The sequence below is a fragment of the Cynocephalus volans genome, chromosome 2 (assembly GCF_027409185.1).
Source record: "Cynocephalus volans isolate mCynVol1 chromosome 2, mCynVol1.pri, whole genome shotgun sequence".
Taxonomy (NCBI): Eukaryota; Metazoa; Chordata; class Mammalia; order Dermoptera; family Cynocephalidae; genus Cynocephalus; species Cynocephalus volans.
In genome coordinates this window covers 160,235,626-160,251,499 of record NC_084461.1, presented here as the reverse complement: position 1 = coordinate 160,251,499, position 15,874 = coordinate 160,235,626, and the positions used below count along the sequence as shown (strand labels likewise).

Below are 15,874 nucleotides of genomic sequence, written 5' to 3'. Positions count from 1 at the left end.
AAAGCCAGTGGAACCACAGAGAAAAGGCAAGTGATATGAAATGGGGCAAGATATTCCATTGGGATTACCACAACAGCTGGAATTTGGTTTTATATTTATCTTGGGTATATCTTGTCTACCTTATAAAACAGAGGTAATTAAAAAAAAAAAAAAAAACAGCAATTACCATTTGTTAAAACACAACATGCGCCAGGTATGGTGCTAGCAGCCTTTACTCCTTATTTCAAACATCCCTAATCTCATGTTAAGAAGCTTGTCCTAGATCACACAACTTATAAATGGCAAAGTCAGGATTTCAACTTGAACTTTGTGCGACTCCAAATCCTACATACCGAGGTATTCACTACAATCCTCCAAATTCAATAATAAATTCTAGCTTCTTTCAAGTCCATACATACGTGCCCTGGGATGGCAAAAAAGATTTCACCAGTTGGCAATGGTTCCCTGGACTCAGCGTTAAGGATACTATGATACCCCAACCAGCTGTCATAGGTGAATACGTGGTATAACACAAGTGCCTCACAGTTGTTTACCACCATGTTGCCCAAAAACTTTGGTTCAAGAATAAAGTACATTACACAAAACATAGCAGTAAAAAAAAAAAAATTTCAGGCAATGGACCTACCTAATTTATTATTTATAGTTGACATTAAATTTTCCCAAAGAACTTTTCATAAAGGTTATAGTTATGTTTACTTTTATTCAAAAACCATTAAATGCACCAAGATCAAGAGTTTGGATCCTTGTACTGGCCACCCCTCTCAAAAAACAAAAACAAATACCATTAAATGGATAGTGTTGTTTCCTAACAAAACAAATACTACATATTTTTTGGATGGTAGTATACAGTTAGTATTTACTAAGTTGAATCTGCATACCTGAGTGATACCATGTTTCCGAGTTCTGCCGGTAAACTACGGATTTTATTAGAGGACAGGTCCAGATACACCAGATTGTGAAGCTTAGCAATATCTGAAGGAATGCGGGACAGGGAATTGTCACTCAGATGCAAAGCTGTCAAGTGAGTTAGTGACCACAAAGATGAGCTTAAGCTTCTTACTTTTCCTGTAAGAGAAGAAAAAACAGGGGAAAGATTATATAGTGTTCTCTACAATTTGGTCCATGAATTAAATAAGATTTAGCTGTTTTGATAAGTAAATTATCATCAAAAATATTGTGGAATGAGGTTAAGACGGGGAAATCTTATCTATTCTAGAATAATTCACTGCTATAATTAACTTATAAACTCTCCACTTAGCAAATTAAAACAAAATTTAAGGCAATATATCAATACTTAGATTGCATCTTTATTTTTAAGAGTACAATGGAATGGAATTTATCCCTTAAAATGACCTCAGATAAGGTATGAGAGAATAAGTATGAATAACATAGTAATGATAAATCCAGTATTTGAACATCATATGACTGGTCGGGACTGAGGCAAAACACTCTAGTAAAAAATTCAAAAAATTCTAGTATCTCAGAGGCTGTTCATATCTGTACTCCAGAAAACAAGAATCTGTACTCCTAAAAACAAAAAGGAGAACAAGATATTCTAAGTTTAATTGAGTTTTAAGACCAGAGTAACCAAGTGATCATTACATCAACAACCATGTAACTAAATAAAATCTATTCTGTATTAAGTACAAATAAAAATACCTGCCCAGAAACATTTCAGATATTTTGTTATAACTACATATTCAAACAGTAGTAGACTGGATTCACTGACTAAGAACAGAATGACAATCTTTCAATGCTCTATTATACTTATTATATAAGTGTAAAATCTATACTTTGGCACTTCTTGAAAAGATGCCAATGCTTTCTACAGTCCATCTAAGAACTTACCCCATAATCCCCTTAATGGTTCAGGATCTAATCTGACAGAGAATGAAACAAACAGATGGAAATACACTAGTCTTTGAGAACTGATTAATTTTCTACTAGCTGAAAAAGCAACCTTGAGACTTCTATTTCTAATCAAGATGGAATAATAAGAACTAAATTTACCATCCCACCTGCAACAACTACAATATCAGATAATACACATGAATCAACAAATTTCGGAGATCAGACACCAACCACTACAGGAAAGTGATCCCTGAAGGATGGGAAACACATAAGATGGGTCCTACAATTGTTTCAGCTTATTTCCTGAACAGCATTTGCAGGAGGCAGCACAGGGAGGAGGATCCCAGGTTGAGCACAGTGATTTCCTCTGTGTTCTGAAACAGAAGCCCAAGAAAGCCAAGATGACTAGAATTCAAGAAGGCAGAGCATAAGAGAGGAGATAAATGAACAGACAGAGAGGTCTGGAGATCTGAAGACAGTCTCCCTCAAATTTTCAACTGAGTATTGAACAACACATGAAGGTGAGAAACTGCCTGAGCCAGAGGAAAAAAACACCCAAAAGGATTACTGAGGCAACAACTCCCCGGTTCACACAGAACCGAGGGCAGATTTTTCCCACCTGCCAGAGGGAAAAATCTCATGACTCACAAGACACTGGGCTTTATTAGTGATACACAATTAGCCCTAGACTAAAGGTTATTCTGGTCTCACCTAAGAAAGTTTAAGATCAAGCCTCAACAGAATCAAGCTGTTTCCAAGTAATAATGCTCAAGACTAGTTGTAGGAATATAAAAATATACATCAACCAAGAAGGTAAAATTCACAGTATCTGGTACCCAATTTAAAAAAAATTACCAGGCAATTAAACAAAAAGGAAATAAAATCCATAATGAAGAGAAAAATTAACCTAGTCCAGAAGAGATAATGATGATAAAATTAGTAGACAGACATTAAAAGTATCAAGAAGCTAGAAAACTAACCATTTGAAGTAGAGATAGAAATAATAGCACAGACATCCAAATTGAACTTCTAAAGTTGAACCCAATGTCTAAAATGAAAAACAGGAAGGGATTAATAGTGGATTGGAAACTACAGATTAGTGAACTTGAATACATAGAACATAAGCTATCCAAAATGAAACAAAGAGAAGACACACTGAAAAAAATGAAACAATACATCAGTGAAGCCTGGAACAATTTCAATAGTTTAATATATACAGTTGACACTTGAACAACATAGTGGGGAGGGGTTTTTAGGGGCACCAACCGCCCCATACAATTAAAAATCTGCATATAACTTTTGACTCTCCCAAAACTCAACTAATAACCTACTGTAGACCTGAAGCCTTACCAATAACATGGTCAATTAACACACATTTTGCATGTCATATGTATTACACACTGAATTCCTACAATAAAGTAAGCTAGAGAAAAGAAAATATTAAGAAAATCATAAGAAAGTGAAAATACATTTATAGCATTGTATTATATTTACTGAAAAAAATCCACATAAGTGGACCCGTGTTGCTCAAGGTCAAAACCATGTTGTTCAAGGGTCAACTGTACAGAACCGGAGTCCCCAAAACTGGGCTAGAGTGGGGAGAGAAAAAAAAAAAATCTTAAGAATTAAACACAAGGAACAACTGGATATCCACACGCAAAAGAATGAAGTTAGACCCTTACCTCACACCATATACAAAAATTAACTCAAAAACTCTTAAAAGAAAACATACACATAAATCTTCATAGGCAATCGTTTGTTAGATATAACACTAATGGTACAAGCAACAAAAGAAAAATTAGATAAATTGTACTCCATCAAATTAAAGTCCTGGGCTGGCTGGTTAGCTCAGCTGGTTAGAACTCGGTCTTATAACAACAAGGTCAAGGGTTTAGATCCCCATACTAGCCAGCTGACCCACACACACACAAAAAAATTAAAACCTTTTGTGCTTCAAAGGACATCATCAATAAAGTGAAAAGAAAATCCACAGAATGGGAGAAAATATTTGCAAATCTTAAGCCTGATAAGACACATGCATCCAGAATATGTAAAAAACTCTTACAACTCAGTAAGAAAAAGACAAACAATCCAATTTAAAAATGGGCAAAAGATCTAAACGCACATTTCTCCAAACATACAGAAATGGTTAACAAATACATGAAAGGATGCTCAATATCATCAGCCATCAGGGAAATACAATCAAAATCACAATGATACATCACTTCATCCCTACTAGGATAACTAAAATCAAAAAGACAGGTGATAAGTATCGGTGAGGAATGGAGAAACTGGAATCCTCATGCTCTGCTAGTGGAAATGTAAAATGATGCAGCCACTTTAGATAACAGTATGGCAGTTCCTCAAAAAAGGTTAATTTAAACAGAGAGTTAACAGATGAGTCAGCAGTTCTCTCTTAGGTATATACCCAAGAGAAATGAAAACATATGTCCACACAAAAACTTATACACAAATGTTCAAAGAAGAACTGTTTGTAAGAGCCAAAAAGTAGAATCAATTCAAATGACTATCAGCTGATGAACAGATAAATAAATTAACCATTGCTGAGGGCTGGGAGCTTAAGGGGAGATGGTGAATGACTGCTAATGGGTACAGGGTTTCTTTTTGAGATAATAAAAACATTCTCAAATTGATTGTTGTCAATGTTGCACGACTGTGTAAATATACAAAAAACACTACAGTGCACTTTAAATGGGTGAATTGTATCTCAAGCTGTTATCCAAAAAAAAGAGAGGGCCAGAAAATTTTCCATATTTGATGAAAACTATAAACCCACAGACACCACAAAGCTCAATGAACCCAAGCATACAAAAATTCCGTAATAAGCAAAAAAGAAAACTACAAGAAAACACATCATAATCACATGGCTTAAAATAAATGATAAAGAGAAAATCTAAAAAGCAGCATAGGGGAGGGGGGGAATTACATTCCATGCAGAGAAACAAAGATAAAATGTCAGCAGACTTCTAGTTATAAACAATGCAAGAGAGAAGACAGTGGAAGAAAATCTTCAATGTACTGAAAGAAGAAAAAAAAAAAAACCCTGTCAACTTAGTAATCCAGTATACATATTTTTCAAAAAAGAAGGCATGTTAAATACTTTCTCGATATAGGAAAGATAAAAGAATTCATTGCCAGCTACATGATAAGAAATTAAAGAAAATTCTTCAGGCAGAAGAAAGATAATACCAGATAGAAATCTGTATTAACACAAAAGAATAAAGAGCACCAGAAATACTGAATATGGGGGTAAACGAGAGATACCTTTTTAAAAGCAAAATTAACAATAAAATACTGTGGGGGTTATGACATATGCAGAAGTGACAAAAGAAGCATAAAGGATGTAAGAAGAAATAAAATTGTACTGTCATAAGGTTCTTTATACTATATGTGAAGCAGTATAATATTACTTGAAGGGACACTGTGATAAGTTAAACACTTATACTGTAAGACCTAATCAACTAATGAAACAAAGAGTTACAACAAAAAAAGCCAACAAAGGAAGTAAAATGGAATGATGATAAAAATAAACAAACCTCAATTATTTCAAAACAAGGCAGAAAAGAAAGAAAACAGAGCAAAGAATAAATGGGATAAGTAAGAAACAATATCAAGATGGTGGATTTAAAATCCAACCATTGGAATAATTACATTAAAATTAAACAGTCCAAATACCCCAAATACAATGAATAAATTGTCAATTTGCGTATCAAAAAGACTGAGACCCAATTATAAGCTGCCTACAAGAAATGCACTTCAAATATAAAGACAAATAGGAGAGCATAAAAAAATAAATAAATCATGCTAATAACTAATCAAAAGAAAACGAGTGACTGTATAAATATCAGAGAAAGAAGGTCATTTCATAATGATAAAAAGGTCAATTCACCAAGCAGACATACAATTCTAAATGTTTATGCAACTAATAACAAAGCATCAAAATACTTGAGCAAAACCTGATGGTAGTAGACAAACCCACACTGTCAGAGATTTCAAAACACTTCTCCTAACAAGAAAGCAAATTAGAAAGGCTATAGATGATTTGAACAATGCTACCCACAAGCCTGACCTAGTCAGAACATTCTACCCAATAACTGCATAATACATACCCTTTTCAAGTGTGCAAAGAATATTTACTAAGACAAATCATATGCTGGGCCATAAAACAAGCCTCAATAAATTCGAGGGGATTAAAAAAATAAAAAAATACGTTTTCTGACAAAAATATGTTGGAATTAAATTAGAAATCAATAAAAGATATCTGGAAAATTCCAAAATACTGGAAATTAAATAACTCACTGGTCAGAAGCAATCAAAGGGGCAATTAGAAAATACCTTGAACTGAATGGAGATGAAAACATAACATATGAAACTCTGCAGGGTGCAGCTAAGCAGTACTCAGAAGGAAATTTATAATACGACATACCCATGCTAGAAAAGAAGTAAAGTCTCCAATCAATAACCTTGGCTTCTACCATAACAAAGTAGAAAAGAAGAAATTAAACCCAAAGCAAGCAGAAAAAAAGAGACAAGCCTAAGAGCAAAGGTTAATGAAATACAACAGTGAAAAGCAGACTAATGAATTGAAAGCTGGTTCTTGCAGAGGTATGATAAACCACCAGCCAGACTGATCAGGAGAAAAAGAGAAACAACACGAATTTCTAATATCTGGAATGAAAGATAAAATCACTACATATTCCACAAATATTAAATAGATATGGGTCACAAAAAATCTGTTCACATGTTTACAACTCAAACGTTCTTCAACTAGAAAATGGATGGACACACAGCGACAATGCAGACACTGGAATACTACTTAAGAATGAAACCTACTCATCTGCACAACTTGCTTAAATGCAAAAGGCTATGATACTGTAATATTCCACATATAGGACATTCTTGCAAAGACAAAACTATAGGGACAGAAAAAAAGTCAGTGGCTGTCAGAGCCTGTAGATGGAGTAGTTGACTACAGACACTGGGATTTTGGCGGGACACAGAACTATTCCATATGTTCATTTTAGTGGTGGTGACACAACTGTATGTTTGTCAAAACTTGTAAGTGAACACAAAAAGGTTGAAATTTATTATAGGTAACTTACATCAATATAAAAAGATAATAAAGGAATATTTTAAACAATATTATGACAAATTCAACATACTACATGAAATGTCTTTCAATTTCATAGAAAGACATAAGCTATCAAAACACACTCAAAAGATAACTTGAACAGACTGATATATGAGTACGTCAAAAAGTTCATGAAAAGATTTGTACTAATTCTATTTTTGCACAAACTTTTTGAATTATACTCATATTACAGAAATTGAATTTGTACTTAAAAACCTTCCCACAAAGAAAATTTTAGAACCAGACAGATTCACAGGTGAGTACTACAAAACAGTTAAGGACAAAATAATGCCAATTCCATTCAAACTCATACAGAAAACTGAGGACAAGGATATTCTTCAAATCATTCTGACACCAACATCACCCTGATGCCACCCAGACAAAAACAGTATAAGAAAACTACAAAACTTTCCACATGAACATAAATGCAAAAATTCTCAATGAAATTTCAGCACACCAAATCCAACAATATATTCAAAGGATAATGACCAAGTACGGTTTATGCCAGAATTCAAAGTTTGTTGACTATTCCAACATCAATGTAAATTCACCATCTTAGAGTAAAAAAGACAAATGTTACAATTATCAAAATAGATGCAGTTTAAAAAGCATTTGACAAAATGCCGCATCCACTCCTGATTTAAAAACAAAAACAAAAAACAAAAAAATTCAATAAATGGTAAGGATAAATGGTTTCCCCCTAACATCAGAAACAAAGCAAGAGTGTTCACTCTACAGGAGGTTCTAGCCAGTGCAATAAGGCAAGAAAAATAAACGACTTGGAAGACAGAAAAAAACACTGTTCTTATTTGCAAATGGCATAATCATCTATGTAAAAATCCTATCAACAAAAATGTCACTAATAAATTTTTCCCCACCAAAATAAACTTGTATTAACTTGTTATAAACATGTCTGAAACAGAACCAGTCTGAGGCATCAAGAAGGGTAAAACATCAGTTTGAAAAGAGCTCCTATCAGAACAACATGAATTCTGCCAAAACGGAAGCAAGAACAAACATCGAACTTAAGGATGAAATAATGCCAATTCCACTCAAATTCATCCAGAAAACTAAGGATGTTTGCGAAGCTCGAGTGGAGCAGTGGTGAAATCACTGATGTTTTATGAAAAGCTTATGGGGACAATGCCCCAAAGAAATCAGAAGTTTACAAATGAAAAATTTGTTTTAAAAAGTAATGAGATGATATTGAAGATGAACCCTGCACTGGCAGACCATCCATACCAATTTGTGAGGAAAAACTTAATCTCATTTGTGCCCTAATTGAAGAGGATTGACGATTAACAGCACCAACAATAGCCAACACCACAGATATCTCAATTGGCTCAGCTTACACAATTCTGACTGAAAAACTAAAGTTGAGCAAACTTTCCACTTGATGGGTGCCAAAACTGTTGCAGATCAACCAGAGACAAGCACTTTCAATGGGAATTTTCAACAAGTGGGATGAAGATCCTGAAGCATTTCTCCAAAGAATTGTAACAGGAGATGAAATGTGGCTTCTCCAATTCAAACCCGAAGACAAAGCACAATCAAAGCCATGGCTACTGAGAGGTGGAACTGATCCAGTCAAAGCAAAAGCAGAACCGTCAAGAGCAAAGGTCATGGCAACAGTTTTTTGGGATGTTCAAGGCACTTTTCTTGTTAACTTTCTGGAGGGCCAAAGAACAATAACACCTGAGTGTTTTGAGAAAGCTAGTCAAAGCTTTAGCAGAAAAATGCCCAGGAAAGCTTCAAAGTCCTTCACTACTACAATGCTCCTAACTCATTCCCCTCAAACAAGGGCAATTCTGAGACCGTTTCAATGTGACATCATGATGCATCCACCTTACAGTCCTGATTTGGGTCCTTCTGACTTCTTTTTGTTTCCTAATCTTAACAAATCTTTAAAGGGCACGCATTTTCTGCAGTCAATGATGTAAAAAAATAAAAAAGTCTGAATTGACATGGTTAAATTCCCAGGACCCTCAGTTCTTTAGGGATGAACTAAATAACTGGTATCATTGCTTACAAAAGTGTGTTGAACTTGATGGAGTTTATGTCGAAAAATAAAGTTTATATTTTTTATTTTTATCTTCGAATTCCATTTTTCCACAAACTTTTTGAGGTCCTCTCATACAAGTGTACCTAAGAGAAATGAAAACTTATGTCCACATAAAACCTTGTACATGGATAGTAGCATTATTCTTTAAAGCCAAAAAGTAGAAACAACACAAATGTCCATTGACCAGTGAATGGATAAATAAAATGTGACATATCCATATAACGGAAAATTATTCAGCCATTAAAAGGAAATGAAGTATTGATACATGCTATAACATGGATGAACCTTGAAAATATTATGTTAAGTAAAAGAAGCCAGTCACAAAGACTTCATATTGTATGATTCCTTTTATGTGAAATGTCCAGAATAGGCACATCTACAGATGCAGAAAGTAGATTACTGGTAGTTACAACTTTGTTAATATACTAAACTTGCTGAATTGTACACATTAAATGAGTGAATTTTATGGCAAGGGAGTTATACAGAAAAATATGTTTATAGCATAACAGAACAAAGAACATATATGTTAACATATAGAACATGTTAAGATACAGAAAGCAATAATTTTCATATGTGTGATAATCTGATAAAAGAATAAGGGAAAATAAGATACTACTTGTAATATTAGACTGAGAAATACAAAACAGAACAAATGAAAAGACATAGAAGTCATCCTAATATACAAAATAACATGATCATAATAAAAATGTCAAGGACTAGATAAGTTGAATCTGAATTTCATTATAAATAAAAAAGAAGAGCCAAGTATCATCTGTTAAAACTACAAATGCATATGCCCTTTGACCTATATAATAGAGATACAAAATAATCTATAAGGTTAAATACACTGCAGCACTGCTTGTCACAGACTGTCCATTAATAAGTACCACTTAAATAAATTACAGTGCATGTGTAATGGAAATATTATGGAGCTTACAAAGGACAGGAGAGCTATCTATATAATTATTTAGAAAGCTCTGCAAAATATGTTAAGTGGAAAAAAAGGACAATGTAGAGATATATACACTATTTTTTGTATTAAAAATAATAGGTGTGGAATAAGAATCTATATTTGTATATGCATAGAGGAACTTCAGAGAGACACACATACACAAAAAAAAACAAAAAAAACTAAGCATGCTGGGAAGTGTAACAAGGGATAGGAAACAGACTTTCACGTATGCTGTTTTATTCTATGATGTGTTCCCTCTTCCTGAAATGCCCTTAACCCCACTTTCACTTGGCTAATATCATTATCCTAATAGTGAGCTATTCTAGGATGCCTTGCCTGATCCTGCTAGGCTGGTTAAGAACTTCTTAAATAAAAGATAATAGTTCAAGCATTTCTGTCCTGTATTTATCATGTTTTTGTAAATACCTTCTTGTGGGAGTCTCCTCCTATAGCCTGTGAGATTCTTGAAATCTTTATATCTCATCACCTACCTACCACATCAGAAGCTTCAGAAAAAATGAATGAATGAGTGACACGTAAGTGATCTCCAATAAGTAAAGCATTACTTCAGAACTACCATTCAGTATCTGCTGCCTCCACTTGGGTTTCTCTCCTCTCCCATTCACCTGTCCCCACTTTGAACTTTCATAAAGCAGACACTATGCAGAGAACGGGTACATGCATAAGTTGATGACACAATCAAAGCTACTTGATTCTGGAATTATACACATCAGGACTATCAAAAAGAGCTACAAACAATAATCTCTTTAAAAAAAAAAATCAGAAGACTTTCATCCAGAATCTGAGAGACATGGTTTATTACTCTCCGTGGAAAAAACTGTAAGTCTGAACAGAGCTAACTTTCCCACTAAACTCAAGCCTTCAAAATGCTGGCGAATGTCACAAAGTAGACAAAGGCTAGTATGTGGCCTATAGCCAAGGCACCTGATTCAAATATCATTTACTGACTACCAAGGAGTTCAGACCTAAGTCTCTATTTCCTGGAAGCTCCCCAAGTGTGGTTCTGGTTAGTACATTTCTCCCTGCTCTATACTGCCACTTCAAGGACCTAGAACAAGTACATCTGTTGTGGGCTACAGATGTACCTCAAAAGCAGACCACAGTGTTGCCCCCATAAAATGGAAACAAAACAAAATGAACCTGAGAGTTGTTTGGTATCTTCAGATTTTCAGACAGAATTTTATAAATTTTATACACATCTGATTTCAGTTTCCTGTAACAACAGCTGTTTTTTATTGATCAACCAACCCACTAAGGGAAAAAAAACTAGGTAAAAAAAGAAAAACAACAACAAAAACACAAAAATATGAGTTTGAAAGTCCTGAAGAACTACAAAAGCAGCAAAGACATGACAGACTAACAACCTGGAGAGAAGGGGAGCACAGAAAGGTAATTAGCAGGACACTTCCCACCACTTTACCTCTTAAAGAATATGTGGAATCACAAGCAGCAGTTAAGATGCAAGTATACGAGTGGAAAGCTGGGGCTAAGAGGCTGAGATGTTGAGCAGAACTTTAAGCCCTCTCATACAGCTGGAAAGACAGAACAGGAATTCAGAAACCACCAGGGAAGAAAACTGTTAATCCACCAAGATTTCAAATGGAAGCTACAAATGGAATAGAGTGCCACAGCAATAAGGCAAACCTTACAACCACTAAACACTAGGTTCAAATGAAATGAATCCCTGATTAGATTAAGGTCATCTAACCCTACCACAATTGCCTCGAAAACAGAAAGGTAAATTCACACCCAAGTAAGAGAATACCATCAAATTATTCTACCATTTCATATATAATTTCCAGCATTCAATCAAAATTATCAGACCAAGGGTCAGCTCGTGGCTCACTCAGGAGAGTACGGTGCTGATAACACCAAGGCCATGGGTTCGGATCCCTATATAGGGATGGCTGGTTCGCTCACTGGCTGAGCTTGGTGCTGACAACACCAAGCCAAGGGTTAAGATCCCCTTACCAGTCATCTTTAAAAAAAAAAAAAAAAATCATACCAAAGGACTGAAAACCAGAAGAAAAAGAGAAACAAGGGAACAAACCATCCAGGAGATTCACACATGGAAGTTATCAGACACAGTCTTTTAAGAAACTATGATAGACTTACACTTTCAGCCAAGATAGAGTAACAGGGACTGGATTTACCCTCCCATCTACAACAACTAAAAACCAGGCAAAATATATGAAAAAAGTTATTTTCAGACATTGGACATCAGGCAGCACAGGACAGTTATCAGTGACAGATGGGAAACAAAGTGGGCCTTATCACTGTTTCAGCTTTCTGCCCAGACAGTTTCCTGACAGGAATGAAGAGGGACAGAAAGAAGCCAGATGGGGTCTGGTGGTCTATTTAAGTTGAGAAGATGAAGCTGGGAGTCCAAAAAAGCCAAAGTGGCTACAGTTCATAGGACAGAGTGCCAAAAAAAGAGAGAGCTATACAGATAGAAAGCTGTGGAAATCTGAAGGGGAATCCCCCACATTCACAAGGGGAATCCCCTTGGGTCTTTGGGTGAGTACTGCTCAGCAAATGCATGTGAGGCCAGGGTTGGGGGGGGAGTGTAAACAAACCAAAAAGAGCAGGGAACAATCCTTGGGGATCACAGGGTCAGGAATAGTTGTGTTCCCACCACTAAGACTGAAAAGTCTCCTAACTCACAGGATATTCAGAAAGGTATTACTTAAAAGTAAGCTTCAAGCAAATCCAACTGTTTCCAAGTAACTTAACTGTATCTTAGAACAAAGCTCAAGAGTATTTATTTCTAGGAATACAAAAGTATCCAGCTTCCAAAACAGTAAAATTCACAATATACTGTGTCCAATCAAAAATTACCAGCCATGCAAAGAGAACGAGAGAGAAATGAAATAAAACCAATCTAGAAATGAAAAAGATGATAAAGACACTAAAAGTTATTACACCTGTATTACATATGTTCAAAATGTAAAGGAAAAATAAGTAAGGGCATGGAAGATATAAAAAAAACCCACATTTAACTTCTAGTGATGAAAACATGGTATTACTAGATAGGATTAACAGCAGATTAGATCTTACAAAGAAAAATTTTAGAGAAACTGAAGACATAGCAATAAAAACTGTCCAAAATGAAAAAAATAAAACACAGACAAGGAATAAATTAAATATAGCAATAGCAAGCTACAAGACAACTTCAAGTGGACTAAAATACAAGTGATTGTACTCCCCAAAGGGCCAGGGGGAAGGAGACAGAAAAAATCATTTGGAAAAATAATGCCCTAAACTTTTGCAAATTTGATAAAAACTATAAACTCACCAATCCAAGAAGCTCAACAAAACCTGAGCAGAAGAAAAATAAAAACAAAACAAAAGTACACCAAGGCACATCATAATCACATTACTTAAAACCAGTGACAGACTCCTAAAGTAGCCACAGAAAAAGGATACATAATAGAAACAAGGATAGAAATAACAGAAGACTTTTCATCAGAAACAATGCAAGCGAGAAAACAGTGGAGCAGCATCTTTACAGTACTGAAAGTCGGAAACTGCCATCCTAGAATTCTATGCCCAGCAAAAATATCTTTCAAAAATATGGCAACATAAAGACCTTACAGACATAAAACCTGAAAGAAAAAAAAAAAAAAAATTACCAGCAGATGTCCATACCAAGACTTTCACTTAGAAGGAAAATGAGAGCAGAAATTTACATTCACAAAGGAATGAAAAACTCTATAAATGCTAAATATGTGGGTAAATAAAAAACAATTTTCCCTATTATTTGACTGTTCAAGGGAAAAATGATAATATGAGATTTATAACATTTGTAGAAGTAAAAAGCATACAACTGTAATAGCACAAAGGCCAGGACAGAAGAAATAAAAGTCCAGGTGCTCCTCAACTTACCATAAACCCACTGTAAAGCTGAAAAATCATAGGTTGAACAGTTAAGTCAGGGACTGTCTGCATACTGCTGTAAGACTTATACTATATGTGAAATGGCATAATATTACTTGATAAAAGATTCATACTATAAACCCTGAAACAACCACTTAATAAACAAAGGAAAGAGTTATAGCTTTTCAAAAGGAGATAAAATGGATTCTTTAAAAAATACCCAGTTAATACAAAAGAAGGGGGAAAAAGAGAAAAATGGCAACGAAGAATAGATAGGAGAAATAGTAAGTAAATTGCAAGACAGGAGATTTAAACCTAACCATACCCATAACTGCATTAAATGTAAATGTGTCTAATGGAACTGAAAAGAGGGAAACCAACTGGTATACACTGGAAAGCACCAATTTGAGAACATCATTGCAACTGGGAGGGATTTAGTCTAAGTCAACAACAAGTGAGTACAAAGTGTCCATAGTAAGTCAAAAAAGGGGAACGCTCTGGGCCCCAGGGACTCTTCAAACTAACCAGCCAAGGCTCCACATAGAGAAAAAAAATTCTAAAAATGAAATTAAGATTAGTAAGACGGGAATCAAACAGATAATGGAAAAAGAAGGTCAAGACAAAAATGGGAGAAAGGAACAGAACCAGAGAGCCTCAGAAAGCAAGCTCCCATCACTGTGAACACTCTATAAAAGCAACAGAAAAGGGAGCTCTGAGGTTAGAAAAACTACTGTGAGATACACTTCCTAGTTCAGAAAATACTAAATTCAAATAAAATAAACAGAAAAGTATTAAGGTCAAATCCTATAAAAGGTATTATATATTTTTTCAAGTTATTATAAGAGCATAACGACCAGAATAACTTCCTACAGACAATGAAAGCATGCCACAAACATGCCCAAAAAACTATTACCTCCTATTTCAAAATGAGCTAAAGGATATTAAGAAAATGATAAAAGCAATAAAAGCACCAAAAAAGTTTAGAAAAACTCAGTAAAGGAAAACTAAACTATAAGGAACTTAATGAATAACCACAAAAGAATGGTTTTAGAAAAATAGGAGAAAGGAGGAAAAATTTTAAAATCACAAATAAATGCTATTTGAAGGATCTGAAGTTAAAGGATTTGAACAATCACTTCCTTACATACCAGCAATGAACAAATGGAATTTGAATTTAAAAACACAACACCATTTACATGAGCAACAATAAATAAATAGTTATAAATCTAACAAAATAAACATATACCTAATAATATATAAGGAAAACTACAAAACTCTGATGGAAGAAATCAAAAAACTAAATAAATGAAGAAATATTCCATGTTCATGGATAAAGACTCAATACTGTCAAGATGTCAGTTCTTCCCAGCTTGACCTATAGATTCAATGCAATCCCAATCCAAAATCCCATTTACATTAAAAACATCTGCTCTGTGAAAGACACTGTCAAGAGAATAAGACAAACCACTGACTGTGAGAAAACATTTGCAAAAAGACACATCTGATAAAGAACTGTTATCAAAATTAACAATAAATTCTTAAATCTCAACATTAAAAAAATGGAAAACCTGATTTAAAAATGGGCAAAAGATCTGAACAGATACCTACCTCACCAAAGAGGATATACCAATGGCAAATAAACCTATGAAGAGATGCTCAACATAATATGTCATTAGGGAACTGCAAATTAAAACAACAATGAGATAACACTACACACCTATCAGAATGGCAAAAATCCAAAGCACTGACAACACCAAATCCTAAGGAGGAGGTACAGCAAAAGGAACTCTCATTCATTGCTGGTGGGAATTCAAAATGGTACAAAAAGATACTTCGGCAGTTTCTGGAAAAACCAACCATACTCTTACCATATGATCCAGCAATCATGCCTCTTTGGTACTTACCCAAAAGAGCTGAAAACTTATGTCCAGACTTCTGATCAAGTGGCAGAACAGGTGAT

The 15,874-nt window shown here is 34.7% G+C and overlaps 1 protein-coding gene across 3 annotated transcripts in view; it reads right to left on the bottom strand.

The window, feature by feature from the left end:
- The window catches only part of CNOT6 (CCR4-NOT transcription complex subunit 6), a 70,936-nt gene that overhangs the window by 24,374 nt on the left and 30,688 nt on the right, over window positions 1-15,874 (bottom strand). For 2 of the 3 annotated variants that reach the window (XM_063086116.1, XM_063086117.1), the window contains exon 3: window positions 879-1,065. The exons of the other annotated variant lie outside the window; for it this stretch is intronic. In XM_063086116.1, coding sequence (XP_062942186.1) covers window positions 879-1,065 — 187 coding nt within the window. The remainder of the gene's footprint in view (window positions 1-878; window positions 1,066-15,874) is intronic. 3 annotated transcript variants of the gene reach the window in all.